Source organism: Idiotropiscis lumnitzeri, chromosome 15 (genome assembly GCF_059441095.1).
Source record: "Idiotropiscis lumnitzeri isolate Australia: NSW breed Sydney's pygmy pipehorse chromosome 15, RoL_Ilum_1.0, whole genome shotgun sequence".
Taxonomy (NCBI): domain Eukaryota; kingdom Metazoa; phylum Chordata; class Actinopteri; order Syngnathiformes; family Syngnathidae; genus Idiotropiscis; species Idiotropiscis lumnitzeri.
In genome coordinates, this window is record NC_142405.1 from 4,453,199 (window position 1) to 4,479,398 (window position 26,200).

The 26,200-nt window shown below is 43.9% G+C and overlaps 4 protein-coding genes, 1 long non-coding RNA gene and 1 other non-coding gene across 11 annotated transcripts; 3 read left to right on the forward strand and 3 right to left on the reverse strand.

Moving 5' to 3' along the window:
* Positions 1–92: 92 nt before the first annotated feature.
* Positions 93–4,721, reverse strand: tsen54 (TSEN54 tRNA splicing endonuclease subunit). 3 transcript variants are annotated; one of them, XM_088317135.1, is made up of 13 exons: positions 4,602–4,721; positions 3,905–4,037; positions 3,616–3,774; positions 3,463–3,526; positions 3,226–3,309; positions 3,052–3,150; positions 2,167–2,219; positions 1,983–2,084; positions 1,390–1,822; positions 1,157–1,292; positions 816–876; positions 570–683; positions 93–264 (listed from the first exon to the last, which is right to left on the reverse strand). In XM_088317135.1, exons 2-13 carry the CDS (start codon positions 3,958–3,960, stop codon positions 114–116), a joined length of 1,512 nt encoding a protein of 503 aa, XP_088173261.1. In that variant the 5' UTR covers positions 3,961–4,037; positions 4,602–4,721; the 3' UTR covers positions 93–113. The 3 variants fall into 3 exon arrangements, with proteins under 3 accessions (XP_088173261.1, XP_088173262.1, XP_088173263.1); XM_088317136.1 differs by lacking the exon at positions 4,602–4,721 and having other exon boundaries at positions 3,905–4,045; XM_088317137.1 differs by lacking the exons at positions 3,905–4,037; positions 4,602–4,721 and having other exon boundaries at positions 3,420–3,526; positions 3,616–3,709.
* Positions 4,308–4,379, reverse strand: trnat-cgu (transfer RNA threonine (anticodon CGU)). Its single transcript has one exon. It is a non-coding gene; the product is annotated as a tRNA-Thr (tRNA).
* On the forward strand, positions 4,554–6,242 carry LOC148322337 (uncharacterized). The gene is made up of 2 exons (XR_015846651.1): positions 4,554–4,922; positions 5,535–6,242. It is a non-coding gene; the product is annotated as an uncharacterized LOC148322337 (long non-coding RNA).
* Positions 6,243–6,838: 596 nt separating this feature from the next.
* On the forward strand, positions 6,839–14,584 carry LOC148322338 (polycomb protein suz12-B-like). 2 transcript variants are annotated; one of them, XR_015846638.1, is made up of 16 exons: positions 6,839–7,677; positions 8,054–8,100; positions 8,195–8,259; positions 8,914–8,982; positions 9,372–9,421; positions 9,498–9,583; positions 9,717–9,969; positions 10,439–10,541; positions 10,614–10,722; positions 10,801–10,978; positions 11,059–11,153; positions 11,729–11,872; positions 11,968–12,125; positions 12,254–12,477; positions 12,669–12,748; positions 12,829–12,969. XR_015846638.1 is itself a non-coding variant. In XM_088316932.1 (16 exons), exons 1-16 carry the CDS (start codon positions 7,497–7,499, stop codon positions 13,151–13,153), a joined length of 2,142 nt encoding a protein of 713 aa, XP_088173058.1. In that variant the 5' UTR covers positions 6,842–7,496; the 3' UTR covers positions 13,154–14,584. The 2 variants fall into 2 exon arrangements, 1 of the variants encoding a protein (XP_088173058.1); XM_088316932.1 differs by having other exon boundaries at positions 6,842–7,677; positions 12,254–12,452; positions 12,829–14,584.
* Positions 14,317–21,356, reverse strand: crlf3 (cytokine receptor-like factor 3). 2 transcript variants are annotated; one of them, XM_088316933.1, is made up of 9 exons: positions 21,196–21,356; positions 19,240–19,380; positions 17,483–17,690; positions 17,321–17,408; positions 16,746–16,923; positions 16,411–16,639; positions 16,026–16,164; positions 15,854–15,966; positions 14,317–15,772 (listed from the first exon to the last, which is right to left on the reverse strand). In XM_088316933.1, exons 2-9 carry the CDS (start codon positions 19,354–19,356, stop codon positions 15,498–15,500), a joined length of 1,347 nt encoding a protein of 448 aa, XP_088173059.1. In that variant the 5' UTR covers positions 19,357–19,380; positions 21,196–21,356; the 3' UTR covers positions 14,317–15,497. The 2 variants fall into 2 exon arrangements, with proteins under 2 accessions (XP_088173059.1, XP_088173060.1); XM_088316934.1 differs by having other exon boundaries at positions 19,240–19,375; positions 21,196–21,346.
* A 933-nt stretch (positions 21,357–22,289) lies between these two features.
* Positions 22,290–25,514, forward strand: LOC148322340 (mpv17-like protein). Of its 2 annotated transcripts, none has more exons than XM_088317277.1 (4): positions 22,290–22,786; positions 23,469–23,539; positions 23,734–23,763; positions 24,168–25,514. In XM_088317277.1, the coding sequence occupies exons 1-4, from the start codon at positions 22,480–22,482 to the stop codon at positions 24,384–24,386; spliced, it is 627 nt and encodes a 208-aa protein (XP_088173403.1). In that variant the 5' UTR covers positions 22,290–22,479; the 3' UTR covers positions 24,387–25,514. The 2 variants fall into 2 exon arrangements, with proteins under 2 accessions (XP_088173403.1, XP_088173404.1); XM_088317278.1 differs by having other exon boundaries at positions 24,264–25,514.
* The last annotated feature ends 686 nt before the right edge of the window (positions 25,515–26,200 follow it).

The window sequence follows — 26,200 nt, forward strand, 5'->3', positions numbered from 1 at the left end:
AAGTCTAAAAAAAACGTTCAAGAAGGCTACGAATTTTATTTTAAGCAGCCATTTTCAATTAAAAAAAAAAAAATGTCACCAGTTTGGCTTTAAACAGCCATTTTTTTTTTTTTTTATAGGTTCTCATCAGTGGGCAGTTGGAAGTCTTTGAAGGTGTAAAAGGAGATGTCACCAGCATCCACCACAGCAAAGACCACCTGGACGTCACCGCTCTGGAAGCTCAGCTGCTTGACGGCTGCCAAGTCCGGAACAGGCCCACTGAAGCTGGAACCAAGAACCGGTACCGGTTAAATACAAGTGTGAGATGGGCACAGCATGAGTAAAATTAATGGCACACCGACAGGAAGGGAAAAGTGAAGAGAACACCAGGGGACGTTTGGAAAAAAAAATAAATAATAAATCTTGTGTTTGGACACAAGTATTATAAGACAAAAGGTGTTTGCCGCAACTTTTGCCTATCTGCCACATGATCGCTCTGAAAGCCGTGATTGACGTGTGGAGACAATGTCCCACACAAAGGATGCACTCATGTCAAAAGGCAAACAAGCTCCATATCAAAGTCAACTCACCTGCACACACACATGCGCGCAAAGGCCTTCCCCGGGTTGCTCTTCTTGAAGGTCGCCACCGTGTCGGGTTGATAAACATTGAAACAGATCCTCCACTCGTCCGAGGACTTCAACCTGAAAGAATGCCGAGCAGGTGCATCCTTTACGTCCCGTCTAATCAACCGTGAGGAGGAGACGCACGAGTGTACGTCCATTTTTTTTATCGGAAAACATCCACGGGACATTCAATGAAAGGACTGCTGATACCTGGATGCTCCCTCGAGCAAATGCGTGGACTTGATGACGCCGAGTTTGTCCAGCAGTTCACCTGGAAGTAACAACAAAAAAGTGATGTCAGACCCAACTAGCTTTCTACTAAACCCAACAGTGAGCACATTTAATTCAGGCATATTTGCGACAGTGGTATTTATCATCTGCTGGGTTGATTACCACTTAGAACCCAAAATACATAGAATTCAGACCCAACTTGCTTGCTGTCTAAACGGGCAGCTGAAAAAAAAAAATCGGGTAAGATAATTGGTGTCGCTAAATGAATTTTGCAAGAAGGGAATAAAAATGATTGTCTGACAGGTGGTCAGGTGGCCTACCCGTGGAGATTGGTTGGGTGTGGTCGTGTAAAGGAGTGACTTCCCTCTTCCACAAGTGTTCCGGTCGTGGGCTGCATCTTCCCCGCCAGCTCGCCAGAAGCTGATGATACTCGGCCCAGTTCCGGCACTGTCGCACCTTCACGTCAGCATCGTTTTAAGTTTAAATTCGGGTTTCAAACTATGAAAAGGATTTCCAAGTTAGGGTTTGAAAAAAATAAATAAATAAATCACACCTTTTTGTCTGTGTTGACATCCCAGTTCCTTCCACGATGGCTTCGCTCCCTCTCTCTGTCCTTGGCAGACATCTTAACCTCGCGTTGGTTGAGCCTCCTCGTCCACGGTATGACGTCACACTCACCTACCGTCAGACCACCAGGAAGCAGAGATGGGTCGGGAGAGGCCAAGCAGCTGGAGTGCCCGCGCAGCGAGGCCAAGTCGGGGAACACGATGGAGCCGTCCCAGCGCGAGCAGCGGCTGCGGGTATGCTCATGGGACTCGTGGCCGGCGAGAGGATCGGCTATCCACCAGAGTCGGCCCCCGTTTGAATCTGCCGAAGGGCTAAGGGCCTCCGAGGTGCCTGGCGAGGATGTCGGCAGAGATTCAGGAAGTGCTGCTTGTTCTGATTCCTTTCTCTTCACATCGGGCACTTCGTGTGCTTTGCTGTGGCTGGAAATAAAAAATAAAAACATAATTCAGACCACACTAGCTTACTGTGCAAATAGGCAGCAGACATTTTTAAAAATTGGTTATTTAGTTTTTCTCCGATGGACTGTCACCTATACACAATGGGTTTTTTTTTGGGTTTTTTTGGGTAAATGAGTGATACCTGCAAGTTGCAACAGGACTGCTACTTCGCTTCCTCTTCAGCGTCCTCTCGCCTCGTGACTGCAGCAAGTTGAGTTGCCTGGCGTAGGACGACGGTTGCAAGCTAATAACAGAAAAAACACGCTGCGTGATGTCACGGCTTCAACCACCTCGCCGTCGCCGCCCATCCGCCGCATCCCCGTTACCTGGCATCGAACCTGTGCACCACGTAGCCGAGCCTCTTCAGATGCCCAAACACCTTTCGTGAAGGAACAGGGGGAGTTCAGATTGTTGTTTTGTTTTGGTTTATATTTTCTCTTTCTTTTTGGCAGTTTGGAGATCATTTCGGCTGTGTAAAATTTTACATGAAATTTTGCTTTAAGTACATATTTTCCCATCCAGTCTTTTACGTTGATGTTTTTATACTCTATTGGTGCATTTTTCACCCGCTGGCCACAAATATGCCTGTTAAATCATACATCTTTACATTAGAATTAGAATTAGAAATCCCTTTATTGTGCAACGAGATTAGATTTACACACATACATTTTTTTTGTAACAATTTCATGCAAACCCTGACCAAAAACACTAAAAATGTAAAATAACACTAAAAAATTGTATGGTGGCAGAATATCCCCAGGCAACCTTTTTTTCCCCCATTGTTGGTTGCCACTTGAACCATCTTATACTGCCCCCTAGTGGCCATAGAAGCCACATCAAAAGGAGTATCCATTGAATTTGGAGGAGGCAAAATCTGATTATTTTTATTTTATTTAAGACAAATATTATTAAGTTTTTATAATAAAAAGATTTTGTTGGATTTTTTTGGGGGCGTTGATGGAACGGATTAAAGGCATTTAGATTTATTTTATTTGTGTAACAAGGATGGCAATAGAACAAATTAAACTTAGATCTCAAGGCAACACTGTATTTAAAAATACTAATACAGATACCTGGATTTTGTTGCTAATCCTTTTTCTTATACTCAAACAAGACCTAAGACCCATCATCCTATTAGTTATATTGAAATTATGTTTAGTTTGAACATTTGTGGAGGACACAAACGTAATCAAGAGCACTTTTGCTTGCACCTGATACTGCTGCAGGCTCACGGTACTGGAAGACAAAAAACATTCAAAGCCGTCCTGGATGGAGAGCGGGAGGTCCTGGTAGAATACCTGCACCTTGCCCTGGAACAAAATGGCAAAGTAAGACCCGGCGCAACCGGTGAAAAATGGCAGTGCGGGGCTTTAGTTGCCACTCACACACTCCATCAGGTAGAGCGCTTCTTCGGGGAGAAGGTACTGCGTGCCGCTGGCGGAGAATCCCATTGTTTGCCAGAACTTGCCCTGGGAAGCACAAGTCGAAAGGTGAGTTGAAAGGCCCTTTCACGCTGCTTGTAAATGCCGATATTTTTCTGGCTGTTTCCGTATTGCTGTTCTGTACAAATGGTACTAACTCAGAATGAGAAGGTGTGTAGGAGATCAAGCTCAGACACTCACTGCTGGAGACTGAAGCTCCACAATCTGCTCACTGGGAAGCCACACAGCCTTCACCAGGTTACCTCTGCAAAGGAAAATAAAGAATAAATTATATAAAAGTCCAAATCAAGTCGCACATGGTGAAGACATTAAATTGATCATGTGTCTGCTCACAGCCTCTCCACTCGCTCCTCCGACACTAGGCTCAAGTGTTCGCTCAGGCTTTGGTCAAGACGGGCACGCTGCTCCTCTGAGTCATCCGGGTAGAAGTCTTTTTGACCGCGGACCGGGATCTTGTGGCTCCGGGTACGGGCCGAAAACAGCTCAGAAGGGCTGGAAGAAGAGAATCGAAGCATTTATAATAAAATAAATGCAAATAGCCCAAATTAATTCATATAAAATAACATAAGCGACAAATGCACATAATTATCACTTAAATGTGCCAACGAAAACGAAAGTGCACCTTAATACTTCGCTGTAAAACTTTGGCTCTGCATCGTCCTTGTTTCGGTCGGCCATCTTGGTAAGGTCAAGCGTTAGCACACTTTATTTCCGCTCTGGGTCTTACAGCCCGCCGGATTCAGCGATTCGCCCAACTGCGACTCACAAAAGGAGATTTGAATGACGGTAAGTTGTCACTTGTCAGCGTTGAATGACACTTTACGTGTAGACTATTCACAAAACAAAGCTGCTGCGTCATTGTTTTTTCATTGCTTATGAAATGAGTACACTAACCGTTTTTAGGAATTCTGTTCAAACCTTTGTTAATTTCGTCTTTGTTCTTTACTGACGTTTTGATGTCGTTAATCAGCGCAAGAGAATGTATCATCAGATTTAAAAAGTTCGTTGTTATTCCTCTTACACCTAGGCACGGACGGGGTTCGAACCCGCGATCTTCGGTTTACGAGACCGACGCCTTACCACTTGGCCACCGCGCCTGGCAGTGTTGAATTTGCCCATATGACATTTTTTAAATCTGAATGTTTTTATGTACTAGAATGCTGCTTGGAATGATTGTGACTTAATTGCGAACACCACGTTAACGTTTCTAGAGTTATGTTCATCTTCCCAGAATATTAAGCCACCAACCATCCAAAGTAGGATTTAAACAAGAGACAATAAAGAATATAAATCGAAAAGTTGCTTCTATAAAGTCTCACCGGAAGATATTTGGAGCTTTTTAGTCGCCTTTGAGTAACAGGCCTGAAAGCTCCGATCGTGGTTTACACGTCAACAAGCTCCCTCGCTTGCGCGTCGCCATTGGAGGAGGAGAACTGACGTCATATGACACTACCGGAAGTAGACTGACGTTGGCGTGGGAGCGGCTCGGGAAAAGGAAGCGAAGTGATGTCCGACCCGAGAAAAGTGTCCTCTCCCCCCGACCAGTTATGATGTCTTGAACGCCTGCCGCTCATCCCGTCGGGCGGTGGGGAGACTGCGTTACATTCCCGGCAAAATCACAATTCAAGTCGGCGGATGCGGTGAGTCATATTTGTTGTTTGTTTTGAGCCGTGGTAGCTTGTTGGTGGCTAAGCGGTTAGCTTTTCGACATGTCGGAAGGCGAAGCGAAAATTTCATCAACTTCAACGCTGTACATGTCATCTTATCATAATGCAGTGTGGAAAAAGCTGGGACCGCCGGGTGGCGTTTAACACCTGAGAAGGCGATTGTTTTTAATTTCCAGAAAGGTCCTTCTGAGGGGAGTCTTTAAAATACTAGCGTAGCAGGTGTTATTACCTACTGACGCAAAAGATATTTAAACGCAAAGCAACACACTGACAGATAATATAACAATAATCACATCTCATATTCTTTATCCTCCGTGAAGAGCAATTAATATTACTGCGGCTTGATATTTTCGTATGTCTGCAAGGTGCACACACAAGAGCAGCAAAATGTTAATAGAATAGTCGTGTGCCAAAACACGTTTTTAATTCTTTATATATTTTTAAAGTGCATTGTTATAAATTGCTTTTTTTTATTGTTTCAAATTAAGACCATGGTCACGAAACAAATCAAACTTGTATCTCAAGGCATGTTTTGCACCATCATTGAGGTTGAAAATGTCCTATTTGGCAACATGTCTTTTGCAGAGGTACAGCGTAGCCGGTGAGCCTGTCCGCGATGCCGCTGGTGTTGGACGCTGTGTGGGCGCTGTGGAGCATCACGGCGGGGATCTACGACTACTTCCACACTAGCGCCATGGAGGAGAGGATCCATACGCTGGAAAACGTGCTCTCCATACACCAGTTTGTCATCGCGGGCCTGTCGGCGGGCCTCATCATGCTCATGATGTATATTCTGTGGAGGAAGCATTGATGGGAATGAAGGAGATGACGTGCGCACGCTCACCACCACGAAAAGGCAACTAAATAGAACAAAGTTGTTCATTTGTGTGTTAAATGTTCTCGAGTCTCGCTTGTGTGACTAATTGCCGCCCCGGGCGCCAATGCGCTAACTTACATGCCGTACGAACCGATAATACCAAGACAAGAAGTCCACTAATTGTTTTTCTGATTTCTTTGACGTCTATCTGCACATCTTCCAAGCATAATAAGAAAGCAATGTCGGGTTATTTTGAAGATTTTATCATGGTTAAGAAATGCAGCTTTCCACACTTTTGACCAGCAAGTTAGTCAAGTCACAACCTATTGCCTATTTTTTTTTTTCCTGTTTTTGTTGTTTAACTGTTACATTTCTTTGTAGAGTGCAATAGTGCATTATGTTCTAACAAATTACTAACATGGATGGCCACTTTGAACTGAAATATGTTCGAATAATAAAAGATCATCCGTGATGAATTAGGTTGTTTTCTTTTTTTCACGTTAAAACATGTTGCGAGACCATATAAATGTTATGTTTAATTTAAGCCTTAAAATATCCCGCCCACACATGGTATGGTTTGAAGATTTAGACCTATTAAAACACATTTTGGGTATTTGAACACAACTTGCAAGTACAGAAAATACAGCACACGTCATACAAATGGGATAAAATAAAGTTTTATAGTTTGAGTGATAAAATACTCCTTCCACGCGTAACTTAATCACATTCTAAACGTATTTGAACTAAAGAAAAACTAGTAAAAATGTGTTTAAAATGCAATGTCGCGATGAGCAAACCGTGACATCACGTTGAAGGCCGCTTTCATTTCATAAAGTAAAAAGCCAAACGCCCCCACCAATGAAAAAGACGCGTTTCACAAACAAGGGCTGTGATTAGCTTGAGCACTCGGAAGGCGGGATCTTTCAATGCGTATAAAATGTGAAGCGTCCTTGCCAATTTCGGTAAAAGTTGGGATATTACGACCGGAAATACGAAACTGATTTATCCGTCGCCAAAATAAAACTAATGGTTTGGCTAAATAACGCCACATCCTTGTAGTTTTAATCAGATTTATCGAGAGAGAAAAAGTTCATATGGAAAGACAAACGATTTGTTAGTATATATTTTTACGTATATCTTAAAAATAAAATCATATATCATGTGGACATAACTAATACAAATATTTTGAAAATATTAACCGGATAATAAATGTCTGCTCTCACCTGCTATGCCGCGATGCCTCAAGCTGGCAAAAGGCGCTCAATCTTGATTTAACAGGAATTAGTTTGAAATTGTTTACTTAAACCGCACTTAATATGCATATACGTGTGTGCATTTTTATTTAAATAGGAATTTTTTGTTTGCTTTTTTTATGTCGAGGGCGGAGAGTCGCTTCGTGCTAGTTAGCTTGCCGGGCTAAGGAAGTTAGCTGCCGTACGGCGGCGTCGGGTCGCTTTCCTCTCCCGCATTTGGAGGCTCTCATCCAGCCTCTCTAACGCCACGGCGCCGAAACCCCTCGCTACAGCCTCGCTTGATCATGGAATTAAAATAAATAAATAAATGAGAAGCACCCCAGCTGAGTTTAATTGTCCGCAATTCCTCCCACGTTTTTTTTTTTTTTTTCAGAAGACGCTGCTCCTTTATTTTTTGGGGCAAAGAAAAATCAAGGCAAGTTTTTTCCTCTCCTGACAATTAAGCCAAAGCCGAAAAAGCTCCCCCAGTTCCGGCGGATGGCTCCACACAGGCACGGCCCCTCGGCTGGAGGCCACCCGATGACTTCTGCCGGCGGCGGCGGGGCGAGGGCGAACGGACTGTACCCGCCGTCATCATCCTCCTCTTCCTCCGACGCCAAGAAGCCCAACATGCAGCTCGTTCAAGCCGACCACGAGTTGTTCCTGGAGGCCTTCGAGAGTGAGTTTCCACCGCCCAATTTTATCCTCACATGTTATTGAATTTGTTTGTTGAAGTGGTCGTTCCATAAATGGTATTGATTGCGTTTCACCCAGCAAGGTCTGCATTTAATTATTTTCCTACCGCCACTTCTTATAAGATTATTTTGATATTGCAGTCATGAATCCGTTTCACTGTTAAAAACATGCCTAAAAAGTCCAAAAGAAGTTTAAAATATGCACCAAATGTCCAAAGGAAGTATGAAGCGCTGCATAATATTTAAGCCAAGTTGACATGGATTAGTATAGCTTTATTAATTAAAAAGTAATAAACTCCAAAGAACTCTTGATGATCAACTATGAATGTTGGGTCTTTTTTTGCCGGGGTGGATTTGCAGAACCGACCCAAATCTACAGGTTCCTCCGCACCAGGAACTTAGTCGCAGTGAGTTTTCTTGACACATTTTATTTTGGTTTAATTTAAAAAATTGTTGACGCGATATTACTGATAATATCCCCTTTTCCCTTTCCAATTGTAGCCCATATTTCTGCACAGGACTCTCACCTACATGTCGCACAGAAACTCAAGGAAGAACGCCAAAAGGTAATGACACCCCGAAAAACTTTAGCTTTAAATGGTTATTTTCTCTGAAAGCCAACTTTTTTTAATGCCTTTTTCACATGTTCACCTTGACTGAGACTCAGTGTTCATCCTCTGACAATTGAGCTCAGTTATTCACACTTTGATAGTTATCTTCTTTGTCAGTCGGCAGCGGTTCACTTCCACTTCCTGCTGCGGGCAATTCAATGCCAGTGAAAGCGCAAACTAAAGACACAAAACTGAAGTGCTTTCTGACTCGTTGTTGTGGCTTCGGGACATGAGAATGTGAACCACTTGCACATCGGGTCTTCGCAGATGTTTTCACTTAACTCCACAGGCCGCCTTTGCCTCATGTAAAAATGAACCAGTTAAAAGTGTTTGAAAATAAAACCTGAAGCATGTGAGCAACATGACACAGCTGCACGCTATAAAACCTACTGATAGCCTTTTAAAAAAAAAATCTGCAAATATGTGCATGCATTTTTCTCTGTTTATAACAAAATAGATTCCGAAACACACACGGGTCAGCGACCTAACGAGAATCACTCCTCATGACTTTTGCACAGTCTTATTTGGACAATAGATGTCTCCATGACAACAAGGTGGACATTGGCTCCAACTGTTGTCGTTGCTAACACGTGTCATTTGTTTGCCCAGGAAAAGCTCCAAGGTGGACAACCTGCTCTTCCGAGTGGAAAAGATGCAAGGAGACCAGGACACGCGCGGGTAAGACGAGACCTCCAGTAAGGCACAACCAGCCTCTGACTTCATACGTTCAAGCCCCGCCCCCCCCCCCCAAAAAAAGAAAAAGAATTGCAATAGAATATAAATAATTAAATTCTGTGCATGACGGCTTATTCATTGCTACTCCTTTTCCTGTGCACAACTTGGCCACTAGGGGCAGTATAATGCAATCTTGCCAACAATCACAGAAAAGTTTCAAGAATATGGACTTGCTTAACACGCCCCAAAAAGCTATTTGTTAGCCCATCTATGGCATTTCCCATGATGTTAGCTTTAAGCTAGCGAACTTGCTGTTGTTTAAATGCAACACTGAATTCTCTTGACCCGTTTAAGTGGAAATATGTCCAACTTAATGCGGTTTTTCTCACCAGCTTGGCGTCCAATCTGCAGCTCACCTTCACCGGCTTTTTCCACAAATCGGGTAACTTTGCATCCCATTTGCACTCGTTCCCGTCAGCTCATTGGTTGACTTGCTCATTTTTTTTTGTCGTCGTCAGGGCAACCGTCCCAGGATAGCGAGAACGAGCAGACCTCCGTGTCTCTGGAGGTCCTTCTGGTCAAAGTCTGCCACAAGAAGAGGAAGGTGAGGCGGGATGATGTTCTTTTGTGTTGTCTCATGAAAAGATGCACATTTACAAACAATGTCTCACTTTTAAGTTTGACTAACCCTGACTCAGTGGAGCTCAATTGACGCAAGTGTGGCCCATCCCGTCCAGGATGTCAGCTGTCCCGTCAAGCAGGTTCAGGCCGGGAAGAAGCAGGTTCCTCTCAACCCCGACTCGACTTCTGCCGGCGGTCCAGGACATTCCGGAAGCTTTCCGTCCCTGCTGGTCCCAAGCAGCGAGTTTGAAGCCAGCAACTCGCACATGGTCAAGTCCTACTCGCTGCTTTTCAGAGTGTCGCAGCCCGGATATGAACACAGTCTGTCGCTCAACGGACTCGCAAATGGAGAGACGCGTCACCACACAGGTCTGCGTGGGAACATACACTTGGCCTTTCAATCAAATCACAATTTTTTTTTTCCTGAACCATCTGATTTATTTTTTTTATGTAAAAAAATATTATTCAAATTGGTGTCTGCACAAAAATCTGATTTTGACCACTGTTCACAAAAATCCAAATTGAAGGTTTTTATTTTCACAAAAATCGGATTTCTGAGGCATTTTTTACGTTTTACTATTTTTGTCATTTTTAAAAAAAAAAAAAAATAATTCAAATTTTAATTTTTTTTCACAATCTCACTATTGTAATCTTACACAAATAAATATAATAATAAAATAAATAATTCACATTTTAATTTATCCAAAACCTTTTTTTTTTTTTTTTTTTTTAAATCACAATTCCATTTTCAGTAAAATTGTTTTACACCAAAAATAAAAAATTCAAAAAATAGCGGATTTTTGTCATTCTGATGCTCCAAATTATTTTCCCAATCCAGAGTTGTCTGAGGAAGCGACGGACAAGAAGAGGCGCAGCTCTCCCCTCAGGCAGGACGGAGAGAGCACGCTGGTGGCACAGATGACCGTCTTCGATAAAAACCGGTGATGCGCAACAAAATTCACATCTTGTACATAAGTATGTAAATACAATGTATGCATGTTCTGCATTTTCAGACGCCTGCAGCTGCTGGACGGCGACTACGAAGTTTCGATGCAAGAATTAACACAGCAGTGTCCTCTAAACAACATGACAGCAACTTGGGAGACGATACTGGACACAAAGGTAAGGAGCCGTGTGCGCGTCGATGAGATTGTCATGAAAATTTGTGTTGCGAATGTGTGTGTGTGTGCGTGTGTGTAGCACATGCCTCCATTGGAGGCCTTCTGTGACGGTCCGACTCTTCACTTCACTCTGCGTTGGACAAGCGAGGTCTGCGAGGGTTCCACGGCTCCCGTGGCCAAACCTCTGGCAACGCGCAACTCTGACGCCAACCAGGAGAGCAAAGCGGCGCACGCGTTGAGGAACGCGGCGGCACACGGTGAGACCCTCAAGACATTAACACGGTGAGGAGGCTGCTGAAGGTTTCTGGACTTGCTGACCGCAAGTGTTTGCGCGCAGCTGTGAAAGAAAACATCAACTCAGACAAAGTCCACACCAGAACCAGAGAACACGTCCCAGCAGAACCTCGACCCAAGCTACGCATCTTCTACCAGGTAAATTATGGATAAAATATCCTACCAGGCAAAGTACAAATAAAACTTCACCTTCTATTGGTTAAACCACAAGTCCTCTTACACGCCTACCTGGTAAACCGATAAAACTAAAACAAAAAAAAAAAACTAATAAAACAGGGGTGGGCAAACTTTTTGATTGGCAGGCCACAATCGGTTCTAAAATTTGACAGAGGGGCCGGACCAGGAACAGATGGATGGAGTGTTTTGGTAACCTCACCTCATCTGAGGAAAAAAAAAAAAATACATTTAATTTTAAATGAAAGTGAACAAAAGCATTACAAGAAAATACGTCTTTGACACAAAACAGTATTTAGAAAATAAAACAAGGTTTATTTATTTAAATTTTTTTTCAAGTTCGGCGGGCTGGATTAAAACGTTTAACGGGCCGCATTTGGCCCCCGGGCCGTAGTTTGCTCACACCTGTCATAAAACTTCAAATAAAGTAATCTGTCGGCAGCCTTCCCCACCTGCCAGGTAAACGACTCGCACGCCTTCAACCATGTCATCCCCGACCAGCTAAACGTGCCTCTCGACCATGTGTGTTTTGCGTTCAGTTCCAGTATAACAACAACAGTCGGCAGCAGACGGAGGCCAGAGACGACCTTCACTGTCCTTGGTGCACCCTGAACTGCAGGAAGCTGTACAGTCTACTCAAACACCTCAAATTGTCTCACTCGCGCTTCGTCTTCAACTATGTGGTGGGTGGATGCCGCGCAAACCTCCGCCCAGTAAATCCGAGGACGTCACGTCACGTCAGAGTAGCTAACCGCCGGTCAATGTTGCTGTCGCGCAGCCTCACCCCAAGGGTGCCAAGATCGAGGTTTCTATCAACGAGAACTACGACGGCTCGTACACGGGGAACCCTCAGGACGTCCACGGACTGCCGGGATTCGCTTTCAGCCGCAACGGACCTGTCAAGAGGGCGGCCGTCACTCATGTCCTGGTCTGCAGGTACAAACAACAACATTCATTTAGACTAAAGTAGTGTTTGGACGCCATTTATCAACAATTTTAGTACAGTATAAAAACTAGGGCTTTACCTGATTTACCCAAGACTTGCAACTGTACTCCACGTCCAGGCCCAAGCGTAGCAAGCCGAGCCTGTCGGAGTTCTTGGAGTGCGAGGATGCCGAGCGCCAGCGTCTCCGGTCGTACGTGAGCGGGCACAACCGACTCTACTTCAGGAGCGACAGCTGCGTGCCCAGACCGCCGCAGGAGATGGACGTGGACAGCGAAGACGAGCGAGACCCCGATTGGCTCAAGGAGAAGACCGCCAAGGTTGCTACACAACCGACATTGACCGGCAAGCACGCTGGATGTTGTTTGAATGAAAGAAAGTTTAGGTTGCAGTCGCGGAGTTTTGGGGGAAATGTGGACTAGTTAACTCATTCACGCCATTGACGGCTAAAGACGTCAAAGATACTTTTTTTATTTTTAACTCGGCTGGTAGCGAATGAGTTAATGAAATTTAAAAAAAAAATTTTTAATCCACAGCAAATCGAAGACTTCACGGACGTGAATGAGGGCGAGAAGGAGATCATGAAGCTGTGGAACCTTCACGTCATGAAACATGGGTTTGTCCCTAAATTGGCATTAAGCAGCCATGCTCGCCGCCATCTCTTCTGAGCTTGCTCACGACGTTCTTTGCCCGCAGTTTCATCGCCGACCACCAGATGAACGAGGCGTGCCTGCTCTTCACAGAGCTGCACTGCGCTCGCCTCGTCCGACAAGACCTGCGCCGTAACTTCCTGCTGCACCTGGTCAGCATGCACGACTTCAACCTGGTCACAACCAGAACCATCGACCGGGCCATGGCCCGACTCCAGGCCGCCGCTCACCGGAACAAACATCCGGAGGAGGCGGAGGAGGAAGATGAATGGGAGACGGCCGTGGAGTCTCAGATGGAGACGGACCAGGAGCCGTCAGAGTCTGAAGATGCCAGCAGGTGGCAGGAGAGTCAGAGCAGAATTTTAAACTGACCAGTAGTGGAACTCCAGCAGAAATTGGTGGGTGGAGCCACCATGGTAATTTTGACCAACGATGCTTGGCAATTCTGGATCACAGAGACCGGAACAAACTTGCTTTCCAGATGATCCTAAATCATGAGAACTTGGTCCTGACTGACCTTTGTTGAAAGGGGAGCCAGAAACCTCAAACTAGACTTTTTTTTTTTTTTTTTTTTAACTTTTTGGCCTCAAAAAAATTATCTGGACAAGGGAGATGCCAGGACTTCATGTTTTCCAGATTATTACGGAAGTTTAGGACTTTTCCATGTTAGTAGAAACCCCAAACTGAACTTTTTTTTCTGAACCTTCCGAGACTTTTTGGTCTTCCAGACTGAAGAATTGTTGATCATACAAACACCAGAACATGTTTCAGTTTTTTATGATTTTGACCACGTTCCTGACTACTGTTGGGAACCTTGAGTCTAGTTTTGGACCGATTCTGGATCACGGAGACACCAGAACAGCATGTTTTCCTGTTCGTTAGAACTTGAGGACTTTGACCTTCAATCAAGGAGATACCAAAACCTATTTTTTAGTTGATCTCAAAACTAAGGGCTCTGTTCACGTTCCGAATAGCGCGAGTCAGTATGAAACAGACCACTCACCGTAGGACAACTAGGAACCTTCACGGAAATCCGACGTGGACTTTTTGTTTGAACCATTCGGCCAGCTTTTGGACTTTTAAGGATGTTAAGATCAAAGAATTCTTATCTGAACATGTGAGGACTTTGTCCAAAAAAAATGAAACGCATGGCTCCACCAAAGAGGACTGCAGGTTCCATTTGAGAGTCTGATCCAATCTCTTTTCACTACTTAGACCCGATGTTGCCCTTTGTCCATTAGCGTTGACTCTTTAGTTTGAGTGATCATCAGAAAATGCCCAAAAAGTCCAAACTCAATAGTGAAGCCAGCAAAAAGCACAAGTGCCTTAATGTTGCATTCTACCAGAACCCAGCAGGGGGCAGCACCCCAATTAAGATTGACTGTTATATAAAACTCCACTCTTGCTACTTTTTTTTTTTTTTTTTATTTCCACCTTACAATTCAAGAGCCAAAACTGACCTACTTTGACACCATGCATGTGTTCGCTCAGAATGGGAAGCAACCAGGTGCTAACTGTTTTTTTTTTTTTGAGAGAGAGAGACTCACGCCACTGCAGCAGGACAACCAGCGACCTGCTATCCACTTATATGGTTATCTATTAAAAAGAGCACATTTTTACACTTATGTCTCTCTCACTGAAAATTTTCTAAGAAAATATGAACTCATATTACAAGCCATATTTTCAACAATACAATACAACTCTCAAATGACTACTTCAGTATAAAAAAAAATACTAAAGCGGCAGAGGAATTTTTGCCAAATTATGTTGGTCATATGTCATAGATTTTTTTTTTTCTTGTTTCTTTTAACCCCACACTTCATAAAAGTAATTATTGGAATGACAGGAGGTCTTTGTGAATTTATTTATTTAAAGATGCAGATCTTTAGCATTTATTTGAATTTTTTTATTATTTCTTTTTAAATTACATTTTGTGGCTCCACAGTGACGGACACCATCCTTCACCAGGTGAACGAGACAAAGACGTGAGATAACATCAGCAAATATTGAGAACTCCTTTTGGTAACATAACCTCCTTGGAACAACATCTAGAATATTAATAAAAAAAATTTTTTTTTTGGACAATTAAGATCTTACAAGGCAAGCCTCTGTGAGAACTTTGTACCTGAAACAAGCCTCCTCTAAACTTGACCATGAAACCATTTTCCAGAAATTGCCCTCACATTTTCTTTTTGCCACCCTGTACTTGAACGTACCCACAGAAAGTTTGTCCTCCATTGATTGGCGCCTTATACACAATGATGTCACACTAGATGACTCCGCCTACACGCATGCAACTAAACTACAAAGTTTCACAGCGTCACTGATTTTTTAAATAAAGTTGTCAGGTTTTCAGTCTTTTCTGATTCACACAAATCCGGGAAACGGAAAAAAAAAAAGTCATTTAAAAAAAAAAAAAGTCATGATGAAGACGCCATTTTGAGTGATTGTAAACAAAATAATCAATGCGCACAAAGTCCTACAAAATGGCTTCAGAAGGCTGATGCGGTCATCAAATATCTACGACAGTAATGAACTGAATTAAAGTCCAGAGCAATTTATGAAGACGACCCTGCTACAGATATTACAGTTTAAGGTTCAGGAACCTTTGGAATGGCTTCATACCTGATTGGAAACGCTCCTTTCCCGGAAATAACACAAACTAAAAGCTCCCGGAACTTTGAGGTGTCGATGCGATGTTTGGCGTATTGTCCTTTAAAAGACGAGCACCTTCCAGCCAGCGTGCGCAAAAGCGCACCCGAAGAATAGGCCGTCCACGGCCGTGTCCAGCAGCCAATCAAAAACCACCTCGCGGCTGCCAGAGCCGATGGTGACGCGCAGCTTCAGGCCGCTGACGTTGTCGCTAACGCGGACGTCGTCGTTGTTGAGCGGGACCACGCCCACCACCTCCATGTCGAACGTCACCGCCGAACCCAAAGCGATTGATGGAAGCTGATTGGTCATCTCCTTACCGTTCACGTACACCGCGCCTGACAACCAACAATACCGAGTTAGCAAGTCATATCAGCACACCAACTGTTGTTGTGAATTCAAAGTGTTGATTTTGGTACCGTTGGTGGAGATACAGACGGCCTGATCTCTCTGAAGCGAGCGGCAGCCTTTTTCTCCGTCCACGCACACGCCCAAACTGTCCCGGCGGTCCGGCTGACCGCTCGCCGAAATTCTTCAAGAGACAAAAGTTCTTAGAAATATGCTTGCGTGTGCGTGAATGTGCAAGCATACTTGAATGTAAGTGTGAGGCCACAGAAGTAGGTGGGCGCGTTGGAGTAGAGCACAGGGCAGCTGGACGGGACCGAGTCATTCCTCAAGGCGATGTTACGTCTGCTGCTCACGATGTAACCTTCTGTGCCCGGACGCCACTCTGCACATGTAACACACACGCATGTCAACACACAAAAACATCAACTTACACACGGCTACTCCTTTTTAAACATACTGTTCATGTTTTTGAAGCTAGATAACATTTTGTCAACAACAGTGTCTGAATTTAACATAGCGCATGTGTGACATCACCATCCCAGACAAGAATGCAAAGACACGCACACACACACATTCCCAAAGCAGAAACAACACACAGCGACACACCAAACCGGTCCAGCGCACGTACCATGCGGCTCCATGGTGGTGTATCCGGTCTGGGCGACGCTCCAGGGGCTCCACTCAGTGCGGCCCTCGCCACGGGCGCACACCCGAAACATGTAGTCGGTGTTGGGGTCCAGGCCCAGCGCCAGGAAGTCGGTGTCGCGCCCCACGTAGGCATCCTCGTACTGACTCCCCCCGTTGCCCGAGCGGCGGTACTGCAGCCGGTAATCTGCAGCGGCAAAGTCCTCATCCACCTAAAAAAAAATTTTTTTTAAATGTCACGTGCCCAAAACAAACATTTAAAACAATAATAATAATAAAAATGATCAAACTCTTAATCGCTGCAGTGTCATAACTCACCTTACACCAGCGCACAAGGATGCTCCCGGGTCTCTCCTGCAGCTCCTCGATTAGGACGGGCGGGTGCGAGGCCACCGAGCCGTGGCGGCAAACGCGCTCTCGCAGCAGAACCAGCAGGGAGTCGTCGAACTGGGCCGACACGCACGGGACGTCCACGAGGGCCGGAACCTCCGGCAAGCTGCGACGCGACCACACCGTTGACACAGTTCAGGAAGGTTGCGATATCTTGTTAGAATAATAAAGTCACTTTTAGAGTCTTAAATTTTGGGGGCGGGGCAGGAGAAGCGTGTCGACTATTTAACTTAACAACCCTGCGTCCCAGCAGAAATTGAGAACTTGACAAGTAACATACGAAGCGCAGCAGCAGCCAATGTGGGTGCATCTGCCTCTGCTGTTACCTCAGAAGTTGGGAATTCACAGTTCAACTCAGGCTCTGGTGTTACATTTCATGCGCAGGTCCTGGCTTTGCAATATTCCCTTCTCAAACAGCCACCACCCTGCGTCTATGAATTGGTTTTGACTGCCAGTTGTCCTTTTGTTCTTTGTGAAAGCAGCTCTAGTTAGGGTCAGTTTACCTGTCCAACTGGATGTGCATTGCCTTCTTGGTGAAACTTCCCAATTTGTCTTCTTTTTCACCGAGGCCACAGCGCAGAGCCGCTTCCCCTGCGGAAACAACGCTGCCATTAATACTCGTCAATGAGCACTTCATCTAAATCTTTTTTTTTTTTTTTTTTTACCCTCTCTGAGGAGCTCATCTGCCTGGCCCACGCCGTACTCCACCAGGCTCTGGCAGTCGTCCAGAGGCCTAACGCTGTCTGCCTCGATGGCGTCCACCTCGGCAAGGAGTGCGCTCAGGCGCTCAGACAGCAGCCGGGTGGTCGCCGCCTGCAGTTCGGCAAAGTGCCTGCGGAGGGCCTCGCGGGCCTGGCTCGAGCTGCCCCGTACCTACAGAAGAGGATGAGGACCAGAATTAAGAATCATCTTGTCTGGTTGAGCGAGTACAACACAATAGGGGAGCCGCCGCCGCCGCCGCCGCCGCCGCTTCCTGATGACGACGGGCGCCACGCGGACGGCGAAGGAGCAGCTCCAAAAATATCCGAAAAAAAAAAAAAAAAGAATTGCAAGCTCCTGAGGGTTCTTGCTCACTGCAACAAAAACAAAACACACGCTGGCAAAATGTTTGGAGTTCTCGTTGCTGCTCAAATTATGGGCTGCAAGTTGAAATATGCAAAAAGACAAAGATCATAACATTTTAAAGAATAGTTGTTTAGCTCGTTAAATGCGTAATACAAATGTGAATTCTTGAAAAGATTTAAAATTTTTACTAAGTTGTCCACAATTAATTATGAATGTAAAGCTTTTTTTTTTTTATTTAAAGGCAATTTTTAAATGACTGTTTTATTGAATTCATGTGCTATTTTCTCAATCTATTTATTTATATTTTGTGCCCTTTGTATTTATTTAATGGTATTAGCATGTTTAATTATCTATCCGTCAACAAATAAATTATTGTAAATAGTTTAGACGTCATTACTTTTGCTCAGCATTTGAATTTATTTGTGCCACATTTCGTCATTTTTACAGAATTGTCCCGAATTCATGACATTACGAACTGCAACACAACTTCAATAATTATAGTGCATTTGACAAAGCATTTGGTTCATTAGCAATATATTTATTTTGAATTATGTAATGCGTGTTTGAACAACATTTGGAATGGTTCGCCAACAAAACCGAAGGCAACGGCATCCCTGAAGAAGCCGCACAATGCTTTGGCCGCGTCCATTCCGGTTGCTCCGATGTCATCGCACACCAAGTCGCGCGAGTGCTACGATATGCCGCCATGTGTTAATGTCACATAACTACAACCCCTGTCGGCCATCTTGCCGCGTGCATGTCATCATGTTTCCCGTAAGAACAAACGCGGCAAAAAAACAAAATAAAAAGTGTTTGTTGATAGATAGCGAGCGTGATTGCGGGCCCGAGGGACGCCGATGCTAACAGGAAGTGGACACATTGTTTACTGAGCGCTGCCGCTGCTGCTCAAATCACTCGGCACCCTAACAGGAAGGAAGAAACACCACCGCCAGGGACTCAAAAAAAAATACAAAATTCCCCGGGGAGCTTCTTAGTCAACACTTCATTAAAACAAGATTTGGGATTGAGAAAGGGTTAGGTTTTCAAATTAGGGTTCGAAGTCAAGGTTAGAGTCTTAAGACTGTGTCAGGGCTTCAAGTTAAGGTTTCAAGCCCGAGTTAGCGTTTCAAAGTTTTCAAGTTGGAGTTTCAAGTTTGGGTTTCAAGGTGTTCCAAAGTAAGGCTTCAAGTCAGAATCAGGGTTTTCAGTTCGGGTTTTGGGTCAGGGTTAGGTTTCAGATTAGTGTTCCAAATTTCTACAATTTAACTTGAGCGTGTTCTTGTCTTGCCTGGTATGCCAGACGATGACGTCATAATAATGATGAAAAACTGCCCGCTGTTGCCGACAGCAAGCTGACCTGTTTTCGCGCCTGATTGAGTCCGCCGAGTCTCTGCTGCAGCTCGGTGCGAAAGTTCTGAGCCGCCTCAATGCTCTCCTTGGCCTCCTGCAGCAGCACGTCCACCTCCACCGACATCTTTGCCGCCCGCTCGCTCCTTCGCTGACAAAGACACACACACACACCACAAGTTACAATTGATAGCGGCTAACTTGTGATTTACAATTGCAAGCTCACACATTTGAAACGTCAGCAAAAACATGATGGCCTGTCATTCTGGTTTCTCTTCTGGTGTGCTATTGTGACTCGTTATTGTGACTCGTCCTCTCGTTGTGGTCGAACGCATTTCCTCGGCTGCGTCGAAAGAGGAAGTTCCTCAAAAAGAAAGCCTTGGTGAGCTTTACGCGGAACTGCAGGCAAAGACACTTTCAGTCCGACCCCACCAAAAAATAAAAAAACACTGATTAAAAAGGAAATGACTAAACAATGGCTGCAAACAATTGTGCGTGTGTTGCTGCCAATTAATGTGCATTTTAATTAATAATTATGCAGGCATGCTTGGGCTCAACAATAGTCCCACACTCTCTCACGCCTCTCACATTCCACCAACTGTCCATCCTTTTATTCTGACTTTTTTTTCTTTTTCACCCAGCAAGAAAGAAGCTTGAAGTCATTAATTCTCATGTGTGTAGTTCTTATTTTAGGGGAAGAAAACATGCAGCTGCAGGATGAAAAATGTCTGGTCGTACTGCACGGGTGTGGTTGCAACAATGAACTCCATTTCGGCTTTAATTTGAGGATAAAGTGACTCTTTTTTTTTTCCCAGGGAGAATTTAGGTCAGTGTGCATGTGAACAAATCCTGCTGGTCCCGGGCTCGATAACTGACCGATTGCAGCGTACAAGCAGGTCATATATAACAAGACAAATTTGCCATCCGGAAACCCTGCAAGATAGAATTTAAGGGGATTAAAATAGACATTGTAGTTAAAGATGGGGTGGTTTTATGTTGCAAATGCCACACATGCTCTGACAAAGAGCAAAGTTATGGATGGCACTCGAGCAGCAAAACACAATTATCATCGACCAGATGACATGTCACCACTTGTTGCAACATCTTCAGTATTTCTTCTACTTGTTCTCATCCAATTACACCTCCCCTGCCATACACTCATGATACATACTTAACTTATTTATAGCTAGCATCTATTGCTCTTCATGCCAACCAGACAAACTTTGTTGCACAATTCACTTTTTTTTCTGACTGCCATTGCAGCACGATCCATCACAAAAAGAGAGAAGTAATAGTTTTCGAAATATATCACAGGTTCTGTTCGGCTCTCGTCGAAGGCCAGGCAAAACATTGATATTAATAAAAGGTTCAAATTTAATAGCAAGAGATTTTGCTAACGGTCTTAATTTTAATGCAAGAACAAAAGCTTACTGTTAATTAAAAGTTAACGTTAAGAGCTGTTCTCTGCCGCTATGATGCCAACAAGTCAAACTTAGTTGCACAATTTCACAATTTTTACCTTTGCCCTTATGTCAAAACAACAGAATAAGTCATAGAAAAAAGAAACTATGTTTAACCAAACCCACCGGTGATTCTACTTAAATCGGCTTTGGTGCTATGCTGAAAGTCAACTTTTTATTTGAGATCCAATCTAACAGAAGGAGACAAGGGAGCTAGCAAAAAAAAAAAGTTGAAGCTAACTGGGAACAATGGAGACTTCTGAGGAGCTCAGCTCTGGCTGCGGTTATGAATTCGCCAATTACTGTTGCACATGAATCGTATTTTAGAAGAGTTTCTCATTGACAAAAACCAATAAGTAATAACTAATAAGTTCGTTAGTGATCAAAAAGACAATGAAATGTTACTCGGAAGAACGTACGTCAGCGACAAGACTCGCTTATCCGCATCTAGGAGGCGACAGCGGCACAAACATGCTCAAACACGTTCTTCTCAACGTCCAGTTTACCTTTTTTATTTGTTAAACTTTGCTGGCCTTCATGTCGTCGTCGTCGCCGACGTCCAGATTGGGCGCAACGTTGCCTGACCGCAGCGAGACGCTCGCACGCTCCACTTTCGACTTCAACTTGAACGCTCCAGTCCACGAATAACGCTTGTGGGGGCCTTTAAGCAGGCCGGCCAATCGCGCAGAGTCTCATTTTGTTTGACAGGCAAATCAACCAACGGCTGGATCCGCCCTCGCCCACTTCTGTTCCCCCTGATCGTCTGACGCACCGTGCGTGTGCGCGCGCGCGTAAACCAGTCAATGCGTGTCCAATGTGGAGCGTATAATAGATGCTCTGAGGCTTTCACAGTCTTTCTATAAGATGACCTACATTGAGTAAACTAACAAAGTTTTCGTTTGAACCCATTGAAATGTGATAAATGAACACGTACCTTGACGAGTTTGTTGACGAACTAACACGAATGAACGTCACATTTGCGTCTTTGGGTCGTCGTTTGTTTACTACTCCTTAATATGTTTCGCACCTTATCATTATTTTTTTAAACCAATTCATTATTTCACATTGACACCGAAACGTCGAATGTAACAAACTTTTGTGAATTCATCTTAAAAATCATTATCTATTACCTGATTTGTTTTGCATGAACCAACGTTGCGTGCGTTTATTGCCATCTAGTGGTCGTCCATGGTAATTACACTTTTAATGTTTTATAGTTTTTATGTATTTCATACTCTTGAGGTTCAGCGTCAGTGGGAATTCTCATCACTTGTCCACAGTCAACGTAGAGATTTTCGAAATTGCAGATTTCAGGACGTCCTGCTTGCAACAGCAGAAATGTGCGTGTTTTTCTTGAACAAAACTGCATTTAAATTGGGAAAGAATATGAACGACAGTTTTTCATCCTTGATATATTTATCTTTTGTATATCTCGCTGCAGTGACACCGACTGCGATGCTTTTGGCAACTCGTATGTGAGCGTGCCCCATGCAGAAAGGACTCAGTTGCTCCGCTCAAATAACACTCGCCCACACGAACAGATTAACGCAGGATTGGCCACCTGACCGAGGAGGATCGTTGTGCGCAGACTCAAAGTCAATCTGTCACTTTGAGAGCCTCCTCAGAGCAGTTGTGAGTCTCAGCTGAAGGATGGCGTCACTCCTTTAGCAGCAGGATTTCCAGGATGTGCACGAAACTTGTCCCTGTGACGTAATTGCCCTTAGGAGCGGACCATGCGCGCGACCTGAGCGCAGCGAGCTGCATCGACGAGAGGAACTTCCAGCCTGGTCATGCGGAGGCTGGTGCTGCGGGAGGCCGCCAAGCGCTTCCCCTGGTTGGCCAACGTGACCCTGTACGGCGGCCTGTTCGCCGGAGGTGACCTGCTACACCAACTCTTGGCGCACAAGCAGCGTCTGGACTGGACGCACACGCGCAACGTGGCCGTGGTGGCGATCACCTTCCACGGCAACTTCAACTATTTCTGGATGAGAGCACTGGAGCAACGTTTCCCGGGAAAATCGGCCGGGATGCTCTTCCGAAAACTGCTGCTGGACCAGAGTTTCGCCTCCCCGCTGGCCACGAGTGTCTTCTACACGGGTGAGTGGAGAAAAAATGGGTCAGAATAGTTTCACAAAGCAGAATGACAGTTGGTAGGCTTGCCTCTGATGTGTAGACTCACAAAAATGTCACAATGAACAATGACAGGAAAGACACAAGAAGCAAGCCTTGCCACAAAACCTCATTTTAACGTATCCTTTAAATTGGGCCTCAGAATGCCTGTTTCACTTAGCAACATAAAATTTGTCTATCGCGAGTAGACCCATAAAAAAGACTCAAAACCATGTCCAAAAAGACACGGGAAATCAAACATTTTTGTTGGAAATTCCTCAATCCCTTAGCTCTTGACGATGTAACATGAAGTAGACCCACCAAAAAGTCTCAAGCCATTCCAGAAAATTCTCACAAAGTCACCTGTCTTGATTTGAAGTTGAATGACTTGTCATAAAACAGGAACTATAGTAAGAACTCAACTACTATTTGGAAGTTCAGCCCCCACAGCCAATATCACGTTGCTTCATAAAATTTGGTCAACATCAGACATTTGGTCAAGACACAATGGTTGAAAAGACAAAGGAAGTCAGACATTTATTTATTTATTTGTACAGGGTTATTTTTGCAATTTCCAGTGGTCTTTCAAAAGACTACTTCTCAAGAATATCTCCAATTATTGTTTCATTTCCGATTCACAAAAATGTCATGTTTGGCTTTTGTCCTTGAGGGGTGAGCTTCCTCGAGGGCAAGGAGGACATCTTTGAAGACTGGCGGGAGAAGTTTTTCAACACGTGGAAGGTGAGCAATGGTGGGGAGAAGTCACCGTCTTCTCCTGTCACCAGCGGGATTTACCCAGATTACAAACGCCTCCGTGTCGTCTCTTGACAAAGTTTCCTTGCAAATTGAAATCATTCCACAATCACATTTGTTGACATGCTACAAATGTGCTTGATAATTAAAGAATATTTGTCTTGTTGTGTTTCCCTCTCCAGACTGGACTCATGTACTGGCCTTTCATGCAGGTAAACATTATGATTCATTTTTTTTTCTTTTAACAACTCACTTGTTCTTTACTATTTGTATTGACAAGAATGTGCCCGCAAAGAATGTGTGTCTATTTATAAATGACCACAGCAGCGGTCGCATGTACAGTACACGACTGACATCTTGTCATGTGAGCACAACCCAAATCAATCGTGTATTTTGTCAAATGTTGATTAATAATTAAAAGACCCTTGCACTGGTAGTTTATAAATAATTATATTAACTCATTCACTACAAGCCGAGTAAAAAAAAAAAAAAAAAAAGGATCTTTGACGTCTTTAGCCGTCAATGGTAGTAAAAGAGTTAATCATGATAATCATGCCCCACCGTGTACAATAAGTTGCTAAATGCTAAGCTAATTATAAGACATGTGTGTTGTCAGTTGCTGAACTTCGCTCTGCTGCCTCTGCACATGCGAACGGCCTTCATGGGCTGCTGCGCCTTCCTGTGGGCCACCTTCCTCTGCTTCTCTCGCCAGGACGGCGACGGCACGGCCGGTGTGGCGCTGGCCTTTATCATGGACCCCCGCAAGACCCTGGAGGAGATGCGGGAGGCCCGCCTGGCCAGGAAGCGGGACCGACAGGGATACAAGGACAACTAGTCACGCGCTGCGGTTTGAATGTCAAACGGGAGCACCTGCTGGGTCCAAGGCCATGATCGTGTAGAGTGGGTCCATACAGACATGGGTGTTTTTGAAGTGCATGCCAAAGCAGCAGGTGGCGCTATAGCCCGGGAGCTTAATGCTGAGGAAGTGAGAAGCAAACGGCAGAAAAGGCTTGGTGCTAAAATGCTAAGTAATTAGCATGTACCTTTTGTGCCAAGAACACAGAAACGTTGAACTCAGCTTTTGGATATGAATTGAATGTGTTGAGCTTGTATAACTATATTTATTTAAGCTTGAAGTATCCAAGATAAATATAATCGCAACAAGTGAGAAGACGTCGACTTCAAGAGATTAGTGGTGCTGCTTTAATTTTTTTTTTCAAATGGACAGATGGGCCACCTAATTGTTCGTAAAAAATTAAATAATAAACATTTAATTTTTAAATTACATTAAATATGGTATCACAATTTTTTTTCGTCCAAGAAAGACAGGACACAACAACAAAAATAAATATATAAATAATAATATAAATAATAAATAACAAGCGAGAAAGGTGACAGTATGATGACTGATGCTTTTATATAAAAAAAATTTAGTTTCGTTTTATAGAACTATGCAAATTTTCACAGAAGGTCCACTGGAGTCCATCGCACAGTACAGCTCGGTCATTCTAATTGACGCCATTTTGTGCCTTCCTTCCGACACATGTCGGCGTTTGTGTTCATTTTGTGTTTTCTACCTCTGCGACGAACACGCTAGACGTCTTAGTTTAGCCGTCTAGACGAGACAGGCATGCAGTTCGTGTTTTGGCAACAACATAAAAGGGATTTCCGTTCCGCAAACGAGCCTTGGAAGGGAACCTGGAATTCTCGTGAGGAAACTATTAAAATGACATAACGCTACGTTCATCAGCGTGTTCATCCCGTCATACTTGAAATCCATGAAGGTTGAATGGAGGCAAGGTACCTAAACATGTACTGTAAATGTACTGGAGATAATTTATTATTGTATGTCTGTTTCATTATTGTTATTAATAGGCAGATGAAAACAAATGACAACTATGTACTGTAAGAGGAAGACAATCCAGTCTGGTTTCAAGTGGACTGTAAAGTTTTATTTTTGTTTTACCCCCCCCCAAAAAAAACAATAAAAACAAAAATAATAACAATGACTCTGTTTTATTGCATCGTCTTCACTCGTTCATATTAAATTGTATTATCAAACGACAATTTTCACAAATAATCCTATGACAGGATTCCACGTTTACAAATTGAATTAAATTCAGAGTAGAATAAAAAAGCCTTCTGTGACTGTCATTACCTCTGATTTCAGGATTGAATAAATCAGGGGATAAAATGAGTCATAAAGGCATTGAGGACAGTGTTGGAGCGTGAACCAGATTTTTGTGAAGCGATAGTGTATGCTTGTGGATTAACTAGGATCAAATCGCTCTAATCCCTTTCTAAAGGACACAGTTGACCCCTGTTGACCTCCGACACCGCTAACGGAGCGGAATCGTCCAATCAGAGGCCAGGAAGCAATTAGATGCTTCAAACTCTTCAAAACTCTAAACGACAATTTTAAATGGGGCGATTTACACGTTTAGAGCAACAATTTAACAAAATAAATGGGACGCGATTTTGCTACATCATATTCCTCAAAATATTTCGAATTATCGATAGAACACGAAGGCATCACGGACTCCCATCTAATCCATCAAAACGTCTAGACTGAGAAGATTATTCAGATACGCCTCTTTTAGTATCCTTCATCTGATTGGATGTGTAGACTGATGCTACGCCTATTTACCA

Coding starts and splice junctions, on each gene's coding strand:
- LOC148322340 (XM_088317277.1), top strand. CDS start 22,480: ATGCGGAGGCTGGTGCTGCGGGAGGCCGCCAAGCGCTTCCCCTGGTTG. Junction 22,787..23,468: donor CACGAGTGTCTTCTACACGG/GTGAGTGGAGAA, acceptor TTTGTCCTTGAG/GGGTGAGCTTCCTCGAGGGC. Junction 23,540..23,733: donor AGTTTTTCAACACGTGGAAG/GTGAGCAATGGT, acceptor TTCCCTCTCCAG/ACTGGACTCATGTACTGGCC.
- LOC148322338 (XM_088316932.1), top strand. CDS start 7,497: ATGGCTCCACACAGGCACGGCCCCTCGGCTGGAGGCCACCCGATGACT. Junction 10,542..10,613: donor ACCGTCTTCGATAAAAACCG/GTGATGCGCAAC, acceptor CTGCATTTTCAG/ACGCCTGCAGCTGCTGGACG. Junction 10,723..10,800: donor AGACGATACTGGACACAAAG/GTAAGGAGCCGT, acceptor GCGTGTGTGTAG/CACATGCCTCCATTGGAGGC.
- crlf3 (XM_088316933.1), bottom strand. CDS start 19,356: ATGTCGGTGGAGGTGGACGTGCTGCTGCAGGAGGCCAAGGAGAGCATT. Junction 16,165..16,410: donor CACCACCATGGAGCCGCATG/GTACGTGCGCTG, acceptor TTACATGTGCAG/AGTGGCGTCCGGGCACAGAA. Junction 15,773..15,853: donor CGTCTGTATCTCCACCAACG/GTACCAAAATCA, acceptor GTTGGTTGTCAG/GCGCGGTGTACGTGAACGGT.
- tsen54 (XM_088317135.1), bottom strand. CDS start 3,960: ATGGCCGACCGAAACAAGGACGATGCAGAGCCAAAGTTTTACAGCGAA. Junction 2,085..2,166: donor GTGCACAGGTTCGATGCCAG/GTAACGGGGATG, acceptor TTCTGTTATTAG/CTTGCAACCGTCGTCCTACG. Junction 265..569: donor GCGCGCATGTGTGTGTGCAG/GTGAGTTGACTT, acceptor TCTTGGTTCCAG/CTTCAGTGGGCCTGTTCCGG.